This window comes from Bombyx mandarina, chromosome 01, assembly GCF_030267445.1.
Source record: "Bombyx mandarina strain Sakado chromosome 01, ASM3026744v2".
NCBI lineage: Eukaryota > Metazoa > Arthropoda > Insecta > Lepidoptera > Bombycidae > Bombyx > Bombyx mandarina.
The window spans coordinates 16905194-16920794 of NC_143208.1; the positions used below are offsets into that span (position 1 = coordinate 16905194).

At 36.2% G+C, this 15601-nt stretch overlaps 1 protein-coding gene across 10 annotated transcripts in view; it reads right to left on the reverse strand.

Moving 5' to 3' along the window:
* Nucleotides 1-15601, reverse strand: part of LOC114252791 (basement membrane-specific heparan sulfate proteoglycan core protein) — a 203121-nt gene that overhangs the window by 138434 nt on the left and 49086 nt on the right. For all 10 annotated transcript variants that reach the window (XM_028187426.2, XM_028187425.2, XM_089731410.1 and 7 more), the window contains exons 2-3: nucleotides 1871-2006; nucleotides 836-911 (exon numbers count right to left, since the gene is read on the reverse strand). In XM_028187426.2, the coding sequence (XP_028043227.2) occupies nucleotides 836-911; nucleotides 1871-2006 (212 nt within the window). The remainder of the gene's footprint in view (nucleotides 1-835; nucleotides 912-1870; nucleotides 2007-15601) is intronic.

A 15601-nucleotide genomic window follows, 5' to 3' on the forward strand; every position in this document is an offset into this window, starting at 1 on the left:
TTGGGCAACGTCGACTGCTTTCCATTCTGTCCGCAGAATCGGGAATGGGACTGTTCCGAAAAGATCACGACTCTCAGCACTGAGGAACACGAAGCAAGGAGGAGAATGAAGAATCAATACTCGATGTGCCCCCCTGGGTAAGGTTGCTTACCCGTTTTATGATTAATTCGTTCGATCGGCTATCATTATTAAAAAGCTATTTTTTTTTAAATCAAGAATTAACCTTCGCCTGCATCTGCGAATCTGACGTCGCTGCTAAATATTCTTGGACCAATTCGACGAGTGTTTAAACGAAGATTATTTCAATATCCGTGTTTATGTAGAAACTAACGATTACCTACGTGTGATTTCTAACGTCAGTTTAAATTAAAGGGTTGCATCATCGCGATTTAGTCACTAGAAAAATTTAGTTTGTTTATTGATATGCATAATTGTGTGACCTACATCGTATTTTGTCTATTTTATTACTTTCCAGGCAGACGAACATGAAGCCCGCTTGGTGGTATATGATCACCGTCGGTCACGAACCACTTAATGTCAAAGGAGATGCCAAGTCCCTATCTATAGCTGAGGGACCTCTTGAAGGAGGATGTCGTACAACTGAACTACTGTGAAGTTTCTTACAAAGCCTGATGACAGATGATAAGTTAGAGACAAAAAAGTCTGAAATGTGAAAGAACACAGAAACGAAGAAATAAACTGTTCAGGTGGTGCGTAATGCTGTGGTAGACAAGGGAATGAGTAGATCGTCTCAACCCAGGGATTCTTCAAAGACCCACCTGCGGCGGACGCTTTAAAGCTAATCTCACTGTGAATGAATGCAAAACGAACTTACAAGCTCGCATCGTCTTCAGTGATCGACTCGATCTTTTCAGGGGGCGCCTCAGTAGTCGTAGACGTGTCAAAAGGCGCTGTAATGAAAAACACATTTTATAACCCGTAAATGAAAATTAATAAGATATCGCCGGAATTCGATTCAGTGTAGCCCACAAGTGTCACGACGAATATGTACCGTCCACTTTGGGACATGAGATTGAAGTAACAATTGTAAAATGGCTGTACCACCTTTCAAAGTACTACTTAAGAATGCTTTGCAGCAGAAACAAACATGATGCACTAGCGACTAGTGGCGGCCATTGGGCGACCGGCAAAAGAATGCGATCCTGCCTGGTAACGATCCATGGGAGACGTAATTTGGGTTCGCATTTAAAAAAAAAAGTTTATTTACTATAATGACTATATATTTACTATAATGAATCATTGACATTGAGAAAATTTCTCGCTAAATTTGGTATTGGATTGTTCCCTTCTCTCGGTGGTCCGTCAATTAAAAATTACTTCTTTTACACCTCTTCAGCCAATGTTTAACATAATAAATATAGTTGCCAATATTATTATTATTTATGTATAATGATCAAATTGTCTTTGATATGAGGAACAAAGCGTAAGTGCCAAGTGCTTGAAATATGAACAGTGCTCTAAATTCATATTTCAAAAGATTTTCTTTGAAGAATTTTATAAAGCTAAAACAGTTATGAACTATTACTGCTATGTGAACTGAAAAGAAAAAATCATTTGCCAAATTCAGCACAAATACTTGTCATTTTAGTGAGTTAAAATTTAATGAACATGCTATGAAGATGCTCGTTGCACCATCTCGAGATTTTAGATACAATTAGTCCATCCATTTCTGTTTATAATAATACATTGCGTGCGATGCAAATTACGATATTTAAAGCAAATAATAATTCAGCTCTACCGTGTTACGAATCATCATCTCAACCAAAAATCGTTTTTGAAATCTGTTTTTAGGCAAGTGTAGTTCTGTAATCTAAGAGTATTTCTTTTTTTCAAATGAATTACTACTCACAAAACCAACTGTCAAATAGACCACGTTTCAGTCGTCGTAGATGTCCATCAAGACCGAGATCTTTGGGCTTAACTTCCAAGAATTCATTGTCTGCCACGTCCTCTGCCTCCATGTAAATGTCTTCAGCCTTCAACACCTGAAATAGAAAAGAAGAAAATAAAGAAACACGCAACATGCTTAAGACATTTGAATAATTAATATAACGTAATATTCCAAAAATCTAACTAAAAAGGTTTTTCGATATCGATGAAATATTGTATAATTGCTTCATTGAAATTAATATGACACATAAACTAACTAAATAAACTCCGAGCTTCTATATTTCATTTATAAATGTACGAGTGTTATATTATAATAAAATAATAAACACGTTAAACACATTTTGAATGTTCCACACATTCCATTTTCAAGTATGGGTATGGTTAATTGTTGTAGAGCAGTTTATTAGCGTTTTAAAAATTGTCATAATTTAACGAATTACATTTCAGAGAAGAGGAAAATGACGTAATTTCTAACTGTGTATTTATTTTAGACTTCAAAAACAATTCAATATTAAATAAGTACTAAAAGAAAAGAAACGCAAAGAAAAAAGTCAACGCTAACTGCCAGAACAGATACGGTGCCAGATAAGAATCATTCATATACAACGGCCGAAACCCCGAAGTGAATTGACTATATCTTTGAATTCTGAGGCACCGACACTCTGAGGTCCCGTGGGAAAACTCTCAAAGAATATTCTAACAAGTGGGGCAGTCAAATCAAGAACAGCGCGGGGGCGGGATGGGGCGTGCCTCGTCCAATCACGAGCCTTTATATACCAATCCGCACATAATCCCAATCCTAAGTATGTAACCACGAAATGACACTTGTAATTCGTCCTAATTTAAGACATCTCTCCTCCGTTTCCTCCACTAAAACAATCTCGGGGAATCAACTGCAAAGCACACACGACACAAATTGCGGTCTTGTGTTGTCTTTAACTTAACCGATTTCTAGTTCAGTATTTCTTTAATTTTGTCACTAACAATACCAATAAGCATACCATAAATGAAAATATCTACAGGAGAGCAGGAAATCAGCAAAACTGAATCTCTGTTAAATAACCGGAAAATACGTCTCCATTTCTTTTACTCTGTAACGCTATCTTATCATTCAAAGAGACTAATAGACAATATTTTATACTTCGAACAACAAAACAACATAACCCGACCTCTGGTAATAATAAAGTCAGTTCTGCGAAGTATCATTGAAATGCGAAACAACGCCCTGAAATTCTTAGAATCGCCACCCTAGAAATTTTCTTGCACTACAATATAATATAAAAATGACGCAGCGTTTAAGCCGCAAACTAAAAGAAACATTCAAGTTCTTTTTTTTCCTATACAGTTACATCATATCCTTACAGTACATTAAACGGCTGTATAAATTACAAAGTTTCAAGGAGGTCGCGTCTCGAGCGTTAATACGACAAAAATGCTAAAAAGCCAACGACCGGACACAGAGATCATAAAGTCGTCATTAAAACGACCGCCAGAGGTCATGATTCCCAAATAAATCGACGCTCGAGCCCCAATTAGGGGAGTGTGGGGTCGTCTGAACAACGGGGGATTTCTTTGCAATTTTAGTTAGTCCAACATGATCCGTCTGCGCGTGTGAACGACACGACCAGCAAGCTAATGGGCCAGCTCGATTCTGCGGAGCGTTTTGTACAGCCCACAGCAACACGGACGCACAGTGCTCGACACAGTGTCTCAACATAAATTATTATCCGGTACCTTAGAAAATAATGCAAGCGTCCGCGAGTTACCGACGTGACTTGTTTTACAGTTTAATTTTATGATTTCTTATTAACTGTTAGTTTTGCATCAAAATGTGTACGATTGTTAAACATTTAAAACAATTATTATCCGCATTCAATTTGTCCGGTGACCACAGCAACAAGCTTTCGAAGCTTAAACAGCTATTCTTGAATACGAAATTAAAGTTTAAAGTACCTTTGATTAAGTACTGGATCTAATTTTTGTGAGAAAATTTGGTTATTTCTATCTACTTTTTTTTGTTTCAAATCACTATAAGTGTTAAATGAATTTGCCACTTTAATAGAAATGTTTCAAAGTACTTATAGCGGAAATCATTAAAAGGTGCCTTAAATTATGAAACAGTGCTGGATCGAGCACAGTGTTGAATGTGTTCGCAGTTGGAAAACACGCAACGAGCACGAGGTTCTGCTTAACTGTCAACAATCGCTAAATTTATAGCCTTTACGAGTCGCGAAGAATCAGATCTCCGCGAATGTAACGTGCGGAATAAGTCATGTTACAATTCTGTAAACTAAAAACGATTTAGGCAAGTATACTTTTATCGGTGATATATTGTGAGCCAGCACGGGTAGGTTTCACTATGCTGCCCATTTCCGCGGATGATACGCTCCAGTTAGAAAGGACAGCGAACATGTATTAAGTATAGTTGAGACTATAGACAGTGTAGATATTAGTATCAAAATGGGTGACGGTATACAAATTGGGATGTCTATGGATTTCGGTAACCATTTAACACCAGTTGTACTATGAGCTCGATCACTCGTTAAACTAATAAAAATCATTGTTATACAGACTCGTCCATGCAATTTTTTGTCATTACATAATTTTTTGGAATTTTGTCTTACACCTAATATTCGACCTTATTTCTTTAATATCGCGAATTATGTATGCTGCAGTAGTCTCTCTTTTTTTTTTTATGTATACCAATCGTAAATTAAGTAAGTTTTTATTTTATAATAAATAACTGATTATAACACATTACATTATTGAAATCAGCGAAAAAAAAGGTTTAAATGATCCTTTTGTTATATAAGTAAAAAAGCAAACGATCACGCCCTTCTTAATCGATTAGTACTAAATGGTTAATTTTTCAGTTATATTTTTATACTAGCTATAAACCTTTAGATCGGAAATGATTTAAGAAATATGTATATAATAATATACACAAAAGTTGACACGTCACATACATTGGAGTTGTAATTATCTTACATAAATATAAATTTTAATTTTGAATTACCCATCTAATAATTAATATGAAAATTCAATAAGCTTGAATCTCTTGAGTTCTATTGAAATATGCAACCATCTTGTTTCCTGGCAGTACGGATGACTAATAAAGCTTAGTTCGTTCAAATTCTAGTTGCTCCACCATTTTATTAACATCAATTTGCGTGCGCCCATAAAATCCTAGTATCGCATTACCTTCAATAGACGAGACACAAATTCGCTCAGTTTAATGTAGTCGTAAACCGAAAGGCATTAAATATGATTGTAGAACTCACACGGCCTGCTTATTAAGCCAATCTTGATAAATGCCGAAGTCAACAAAGTTTCGGTCACAATGAGCACTTGTAGCCTACGTATTTATAATAATATTGCTAAAACATACAATCGAAACTCTTTTTATTTATTTCTAATTTAGTTTTAAATAATAAAATAAAAAAAAGGTTCGGTAATCAATTTGTGTTACTTCAATGGAACAATTTTAAAATGCATCCGTGTAACTTTTTTTTCCTACCTGTGCTAATAGCCTTGAGAGGCTATTTCAGCTTCGTCCTAACATGTAGGTGAGCTCACGGGGCTCTAACCGGAAGTGCTGCTAACACTGGCTGTAGCAAGAGCAGTGCTTCGCAGAATTTACCACCGGATCGGAAACGCGACCCACTGAGAAGATCCGGCGAGAAACTCAGTGGGCTGTGTCTACCTATGGGTTAATTCGCTCGTCGAGGCCTTCGTCGCAAGCGACGGGTTCGACGAGGACGATGACCGGTGCTTGTGGTACCTAAAAGCACCGTTAATGAATCGTGCCACAGTCATGAACCATATTATCCATTATTTTTTAACAAATACCAGAAAACGTTATTGTCTAGTTGGTTCTATTAACTTTTTATTTATAAAAAACACTTTGTGTTAATTTAATAAAATAAAATAATATAATAAAATAAAATAAACTTACAAAGAATTAAAAATCGAAAAATTTAAAAGTGATTAAATATAACAGTTCCCAGGAACGCGCTGTAGCCCATCACTTGTTGTAGAACCAGCCTAATGTGCAGAACTAAATAAGCGCCAATGACACATGAGTGTGGTCTAAAAGCCGAGTGCGGTCATGTTCCCAGAACCGTTCAACTACCATATTATGATGACACCAATTAATGGAAGTATTAAACTGCAATACTTATTATCTCACCAACAAGAATACATTATCCTATTTATATATGCATATGTGATGACGTCACTTTTTATTTTTATTTTTATAATAAGCATATCGCTACTTGTTATTTCGGTAGATACATAAGTTATATATTTTTCTATTGATTGAGAACGTTTCTATCGGGCGGAGTATCCATGTATGTGTGTTGATATCATTCTTGTTCTGAACCCAAAATTCAGGCTCTCTCGTTCTTAAAAATTAATTAATATATTTAACAAAAAACAAACACAGAAAGCTTGTAGGCATATCAATGGTTTATCACGACTTGAATTCCAACACAACTAAATCACAGAACAAGGAAATCATTGCAAGCCCTACCGAAGTACGAAAATAATTATTAGCTCGCCGAGCCGCATTCGTATTTAAGGTCATGACTAATGTATCGAAAACGTTCAAATTTAAAAAATATGAACTTATTGATTATTTTTTTAGTTTGCAAGTAGCCATGTAGCCACGCCAAATGTTATTTAATAAACATTGGCAAGCAGTACAATGTCGATTTGAAAGTTTTTTTTTTGTTGCTTAGATGGATGAACGAGCTCACAGCCCACCTGGTGTTAAGTGGTTACTGGAGCCCATAGACATTTATAACGTAAATGCGGTACCCACCTTGAGATATAAGTTGTAAGGTCTCAGTATAGGTACAATGGCTGCCCCACCCTTCAAGCCGAAACGCATTACTGCTTCACGGCAGAAATAGGCAGGGTGGTGGTACCTACCCGTGCGGACTCACATGAGGTCCTACCACCAGTAAAAAGTGATCGAGATTAAATCTATACTAATATTATAAAGAGGAAAGATTTGTTTGTTTGTTTGTTTCGAATAGGCTCCGAAACTACTGGACCGATTTGAAAAATTATTTTACCATTAGAAGCCGACATTGTCCCTGATGAACATAGGCTACTTTTTTTTATTTTTTTTTATTTATTTATTTTGTTTCATGTGTGTTTTAATGTTTCCGAAGCGAAGCGAGGGCAGGTCGCTAGTTGTAAATACAATTTTTATTACGTCTACGAATTTCGATAACGGAAGAAAATCGTTTAATCGCCTGGAATTCTTAGTGGCTATTGTCTAACAAAAATACTATAGGAATCGCTTGCAATCTAACACGTCTTTCACATACATGTAGCACAGAAAAAATCTAAGCACGCTATTTAAAATTGAAGACAGTATTAGGACAGTTCATTCGATGCTTTAAGTTTTAAAATCAGTAACCATCACATACTTAATCTACTAATATAACACTAGACGATGACCGAGCTTTGCTTGTTTTTTTTTGATAACGCCATCTTGTTGTGTCTTTAAATCGGTTAGTTGCCCTCAATTAAGAAAAATAGTATTATTATTCGCCAATAGATGTCGGGAAGAGTTGATTATTGAAAACATGAATAAAAACATTTTCTGAAAATAAGTCGTCGCTAGATCGATTTATCGCCCCCGAAATCCCCTGTAGGTATACTAAATTTTATGAAAATCATTAGAGCCGTTTCCGAAATTCAGATTATATAAGTATATATTAATATACAAGAATTGCTCGTTTAAAGGTATATAAGATTGAAAAACGAAAACAATGATCCTTAGTAACATAAAGAAATATCGTTAGACGGCGTTCGTAGGAAATGTTACTTAGTCGATACGTGCACATAACTGTACACTCGACTCGGTATTATTTGTAAATAAACTGTAATTTTAGAATTCACGACTACACGTCCCCATTCGGTTTCCTGGCAGATTGGCGCGTTTTTGTTTCAGACTTTCAACATAATGCATAGCGAAACATAGTTAATGCATAGCAGCTGCGTTTTACGTATTTATTACACGACGTTATTCTTTCAACGTGGAACACCTTCCACATAGAATGCGCACGCTTTTTTTAGTATGAAACAGCTTAGTACTAAAGACTGTCGCGTAGCTCATTACGAGTACATGGGTCACCTAGCTCAGTGGATTACAGATGCTTATAAATATGTACGACACCATTAGCCACTTGTTACCAGGTGGACTGTGACCTCATCTACCATTAAATCATAAAAACACTCAATTCTTTTAATCTAATCTGAGCGTTTGACAATTTGGAACTTGGACATGACATATACTCATATTTTGAAATTGTATACCATGACATAATCAGTCCATAGAAATGACATCCCAAAGAATTCTACCCACCTTAAGACTAAAGGATCAAAGCATTTGTACAATAATAGGTGTTCGGCTTCAAGCCGAAACATACGGTTGTTCCGGGACATAATCAATACATCGCAATACCTATACCGACTTACCATTGCCAAAGCCTCATAATATCGTTACAGCACAAAAATAAATATGCTTTTAATTCAGAAGCTACGAAATTCCAGAGGTAAACAGAAGTTTGACTCTGCACTGGCATTGCTAATGTCCGTATAGTCCGTAACTGTGACAGCTTGCTACCACGATAGCCGCATTCGTCTATCTTAAAAAGTTAAGTTTCATTGTAAAACCGAAAACTAACAGAGCTTCCTTAAGCATTAGCATGGCCATGGCCAATTTTTATCAGTTACGTGATGTCTAAAAATGATTCATGCAATAATGCAAGATTTATTTAAAAGTGCAACAAACTATCGACGCAAATCGAAATCAGCCTAATGTATTTGGTTAACAGATCGAATTACGTAAACAGTAAAAGCTACTTTGGGTTAAGTAAACAAATTAAACAGGGACGTACTCAGATAGCATTCAAAAAACGTATGCCGGTTTTCACACATCGAACAATAATTGGACTGCTCAAGATCTAAATACCGTGAAACGAAACGCAAAATGATGTTTGACGTTTATGAACAATTTTACATTATCTGTGCATTTGCATGCAACCACTTTGGCGCATTTTATAAAATATAATTCCCACAAAATAGTTAATTATCGGACTAAAAATCAAATAGAATATTACTTCCACAAATTTACTTATTATTTGTCCCGAGCGTGCACATGGGCAATCCAAATTTTTTTATAAATCTGTTTGGTTGTATGGTAGAGTGGTTAAGAATAGCACCACCCCATCTCTTCTATTGGGAATCGGAAAAAGCGACTACATTAGTCCACTGGGGTAGGGGCAACAGGCAATAGCGTTCATTAAATGTTAAAACAGTTATCCCTAAACGAATTTTCCGGTGTGCGGGACCTACTGTGAAGCCGCACAAACGGCGAACGCCTCCCATCTATTTTTAACTCGATGTAATGCATTTTGATGGATGGAACAAGGGTAATACAGTCCAATTGAGCCTTGGGATCTGGGAGGCCGCATACGCTTGTAAAGACTACAGGCTCCGACAACATCTTAGTACCAAGAGAGGCTCGTCTGAATATCTACAGCCACTAAAAACCACTTCTAGCTTGATGATTGCCAAGAAAACCGCTATAATCCGTCCTAATTCAAATAAAAACGAAAAACAATCGTTATTAAAGTTTCCTTCAAATTAAATTTAAACGTATTAAAATCCCTCTTAGTACACTAATAAAATGTAGGAAATACTAAACTTCAGAAACGTTTAGACGGAAACGATAAATAATTAACTTCTTTTTTCTTCTTTACAGTCGATATAATATGTATGTTACTGTGCGTGGGTATGTAGTAATAGTGCTATCAGTTCGGCATTCTAATTCTAAGCTGGTGTTCCGGGTTTTAAATTATCAAATATAAATAAAAAATACACTTCGCATAGTCTGGCTAGACACTATCTCTAATAAAGACTAAATGTCCACCGCCCTGCCTATTTCTGCCGTGAAGCAGTAATGCTTTTCGGTTTGCAGGGTGGGGCAGCCGTTGTAACTATACTGAGATCTTAGAACTTATATCTCAAGGTGGGTGGCGCATTTACGTTGTAGATGTCCATGGGCTCCAGTAACCACTTAACACCAGGTGGGCTGTGAGCTCGTCCACCCATTTAAGCCATAAAAAAAATGTAACCAAGCCCCTATCGCACAAAACACTGCCGACAGGAACTTGGCGTTGGATAGGAGACACTCTAAGAACTAACAAACTAACCCATAGTCACAGTCCGCTGAGTTACTCGCCGGATCTTCCCAGTGGGTCGCGATTCCGATCCGGTAGTAGATTCTGCGAAGTACTGCTCTTGCTAGAGCTAGTGATAGCACTAGGTTGAGCCCGTAAGCTCACTTACCCGACCGCGCGTAGCTTGAATAGCATCTTAGGCTACCAGCGCATAGGTACGGATTTATAAGAGAAGACATTGTCGCACACTTGACGACGCACCGTGGAAAGCGAAATCAGGACTGCCGACATGCGCGGCATGACCTGGAGTGAAGTTAAAGAGGTTAACAGCAAAGAGGCATAAGACAGGTTAAAGAGGAGACAACTTGTGAGGGACCTGTGTACCAGCGGGGTACCCTAGGACTGCAACAACAACAACAACAACAACAAAAATACGTTAAGAAATAAATAAATATAATTGGGCCATTATAAGCGCATTTTGCAGTTGATTATTTTGTTATTATAATTTTACTAACGAACGTCGAATTATGCAAATTGTTATCACGGCGCATACAACGGGGAGATGACAGCAAAATGAGTAATACTGAATTATAGTTCTGAAAAATTTGGACATAATACGAAACTTACAAAAAAAATCTATGAATCAGCAGTTTATCTACTCCATTTCAATTTCACACGATCCGCAGCGTTTTATTTAAAATCTCTTCTAAAAGCGTGATTTGCTGTCTGTCGCTCACCCTCTTTTGTACGCCAACTCTAGCTCTCCCCTTCTGAGTGGTACAGAGATTCAGTAAAAAAAAATTATAATACACTGTTTTTAAGCGTATAAATATAATATGTATTTCAGGAATTGTACTTAATAGTCTAATACAAATATAGTAAGATTTGACTTACTGACTCTTAAAATTAAAATTATGTTAAGTGATGTCATGACATTACTACTTATCCTTGATTTAGCTTCATGTCTTCGTTCGTGTATACAGAATCGTTAGCCCATCGAAGCGATAAAAATATTAGGGTTGCGTAGAAGTGAATGCACACAGAAATGGACCAAGCAAAGTATGGAGTTTCCTCATTAATACGTAGCCCTAATGAACCCGTCTAATTGTTTTCACAATTAGTGAAGCTCCAGCTACGGGGTTTGTATAAATTTCGTTACAATAATGTGATTTTCGTATTGTTCGCTTACGAATATTTTTCGTTTCAATGTTGATAGGGTTCAATTTTGATTGATTTTTAAATATCCCTAAACAACACTTTTCTCAACGTCATTATTTTGCTTATTTCAATTGTAAGATGAAACGTGACAGTAAAACTTTAAAGTGAGTTCGTATTCGTTTGTATAATTGTTACTCACATTTCGGACAGTTAGCTAAGTTAAAAATATCCCACTCTATTGATTCAGAACGCCGTTTATTTTCATTTTGTAGACTTCAACGTTATCTCTCGAAAATAAGTATTCTGTTTATGAACTAAGATAGTAATTCCGCAATCAACCCAAGCGTTAATCGATTTAATTACTTGACTTCAGCATTTTTAATATTAAATTAGTTGAATAGGAATAAATTCAGAATTAGTCACGATTCTACATTATTAACCAAATTAATAATTTAAAATTTTTATACATCAGATAACTTAGATCTCCGCACTTAAGGAATAAGTTTTTCCCTACCGATATAACCTTAGCGGTAAAATTGTCACCTTCAGTCTTTTTCATATTTAATAAATTATACATCTATATTTGAATAAGAAATAATTATTTAAATCCAAAGTTTTTTCACGTCTATTTAAATCTTACGTTCACTAAAATATATATAATAATAATTATTCGAACAAAAAGAAAGAAAGATAGTTTCGGACATATATTGTGAATATAAAGACTGATCTTAAAGTTTCAGTTTTAAAGATATAAAACAAAATGGTCATAGTTGAAGAGCTGGAGAGTATACGTGCTTTCCGACTTTTTACTTACATTTAAAATGTGAGTAATATATAAATAACTTAGTGATCTATATACTGAATTAAATTGTACCCTCAAAGACAGAGTCCCTGTCTAATATTATTAACTCGCTAATTAACTACGTCCTGACAACATCGTGTACTATCGACAAAGAAGACATACATAATTTCGTCTAAGTGGCCGTCTATTTGATTTAATTTGTGAGGCTTTGTTCCCTTTCTTAAATAAAAATGCAATACGCTGTATACTATTTACTTCTAGAATACGCTATTTACTTCTAGAATGAAGCCTAGATGTCAGAATGTCGGTGCTATTCCAACGCTAGGATCTTAAGTTGAAAAGAGACCTTGACCGCGATTTTTAATCCTATGGATACTATAGCTAAAAAACTCACGCGCTAGAAGCGTTCACTGATATCCATGTACATCAGCAATATTATGAGTGGAGCTCATTCCAGAATATGAAGTCGCCGTAGCCTAAGACTTCCGGTGCATTCGTATCTAGCGATGCAACGGTGTTCGAATCCCGCAGACGGGTACCAATTTTTCTAATGAAATACGTACTTAATAAATGTCTAGAATTGACTTCCACGGAGAAGGAATAACATCGTGTAATAAAAATCAAACTCGCATAATTATAATTTGCGTAATTACTGGTGGTGGGACCTCTTGTGAGTCCGCACGGCCTATTTCTGCCGTGAAGCAGTAATGCATTTCGGTTTGAAGGATGGGGTAGCCGGGGTGGCGCATTTACGTTGTAGATATCTATGGACTCCAGTAACCACAATACACCAGGTGGGCTGTGAGGTCGTCCACCCAATTAAGAAATAAAAAAATGAGATCCGGGAAACAGCCCCTATTCAATATGATATATAGCGATGCTATGATGGGAATGGCGGAACCATCTCAGAAAATTCCTCGGACTACTCCACTTTAGCATACTACTTAATACATAGAACCAAAGCTTCTTCGTAGTTCCTGAAATTCTCTATTCTAGAAGGTTCTATATTTTTAGAATAGCTATAGTACAGGATCTCTGTTACATTTTTCGTGTATTCTTGTTTTTTTTGTGTTCTTAAATGGTAGCGTACTAGGGGTAGCAAGGGTAAAATATGTTGATTTCACGAATTTAAAAAAAAATATTACTATTTACCAACGTTACTGTAAGAAAAAAAGTTGGGCGTCTAGTCAAAAGGACGCTACTCACGAAAAATCAGCTTGTTAGTAATAAATGATGAAAAGTGTACCAGGGATCCTGTACCATTAACAATAGTCGAAATACGTGAAATAGAAATAACATACATGGATATAATATTATGATAAGTCATTAAAAATCGCTTTGTAAATCCGACGATTTCATTCACTGTGTACAATGAGTTGTCTTTTGAAATCAGATTTATTTAAGAATAATCCGTTTCCCAAACGTATTGTGTTTAATTGGAACGTGCACTCTGTTCCTGAAATGAATGGTAAAATTAATTATTTTTTGTATGCGAAGTTTATTTTTATTCTATTTATTTTTGTTTGTGCAAACTGTATTTATTTGGATATGTTAGTTTTCTATTCTTTTCTTTGCACATATTGCGGTGTTTACTAAAGAGACTTACTTGAGACACACAGAATGTACCGGAATAATTTTTGAATAAAAAAATGGAATAAACTATGGACAAACATTTTTCATTTTATTCATTTCATATATGTATTTTTTTTATTAATCCGTAATAAAATGCAAAGTCGAGCCTTGCGTTTCTTCATTGGGTTCCTCGCGTGATTTGATTTTAGTTGTATTACATGACGGGCATGGAAAAAATGCGAAATTTTTGAATGTAATTTTTGGTGCAATCCAACACAATGCCCACCTTGAAACATGATGGCGAAGTTTCAATGGAACTTTAATACACTGATGTATAACCAAAAGGCAGAACTACTTCACAGGGGATTTGTTTATTTTATTATTATGAAGGAAGAGTGAGTACCGGGTGGGTTAAAGCCCGGAGGCCTTTCCAGTTTCACCAGGACAGGTAGACGAACGCAAGCTCAGCCAGGAGGGATGGGATTTACTAACAGCTGCCCGAGCGCCTCCGGAGATGTACCAGCTCAAGGACAGCTGCTTCGCGAATGCATCTGATGATTGCAGTTATGCGTCAAAAATGCGTTAAAAGTCGTCGTGGCCTAAAGGATAAGACGTCCGGTGCATTCGTGTTGAGCGATGCACCGGTGTTCGAATCCCGCAGGCAGGTACCAATTTCTCTGATGAAATATGTACTTAACAAATGTTAACGAGTGACTTCCACGATGAAGGAATAACATCGTGTAATAAAAACCAAACCCACAAAATTATAATTTGCGTAATCACTGGTGGTAGGACCTCTTGGGAGTCCGCACGGGTAGGTACCACCACCCCGCCTATTTTCACCGTGAAGCAGTAATGCGTTTCAGCTCGAAGGGTGGGGTAGCCGTTGTAACTATACTGAGACCTTAGAACTTATATCTCGAGGTGGGTGGCGCATTTACGTTATAGATGTCTATGGGCTCCAGTAACCACTTAACACCAGGTGGGCTGTGAGCTTGTCCACCCATCTAAGAAAAAAAAATGTATTTCAAAGTGAATCGTGAAGCGTTGAACTAGTTGTACGTAATCAATATAACTACTAACGTTCATATAGGTACATTTAATATGGACTAATGCAAAAAATATGAAATGACTATTAAATGATTGTTTGCACTGAAAACGGACGAAGCTCTATTATTGAGCCACTTAACATGCGTTCTAATACAGCAACGATTCTTACCATGTGATCTCGAACAAAGAAGTTTTTGCATTGATGTCTTCGAAGTTCACTTTTGAAATTTTATTATGTACGATTTTTCGTAACAGTGATAATACTTTTAAGAGACCTTACTTAGTTGTATTGTAAGCATTTAAATCCTACAAATAATTGTTACTGATCACAATGGATAATAATGCTCTTTTTGATTAATAATGATTTTTATAAGCAATAAAATACATACTTATAACTGAAAATTATCCCCAGAATATGCTAACAGCTCGTTTAATTAGTAGCAAATCAACATAACAACTTCATAATCTTTCACGTAACAATGAACCACAAACTAAATGCATTTTTTTTTTAATTCTTTATTAGATCCAAACTAAATGCTTGAAAAGATAACTTTCGTCCGTAAATAATATTATGTATATTGAAGCGCGCTCTGAGTGAGTCGAGTTGAGCCAGACTTGAACAAATAGTAGGATGCCGACGCCCCAAGTTGACTTGGCAAACAGATTAGCGGTCTCGAGTGTCAGATCATTTCCTGAATATAAATCGCGACGAAGGAAAAAACATGCGTACTTTTAGAGACGTATTATTTCTCGATTTGGTTTTCAAATACAGTAACTCAATGGCGTTTTTAGTGGGTGGGCTTATCAGAACTATTCGTAAGAAGATGAGTTCTTATAAGTCGCTTGAAGTATTCATATCGATCGATGTTACTGTCTGGGTCCTAATCACTCCAAGCATTTTTGTGAGTGT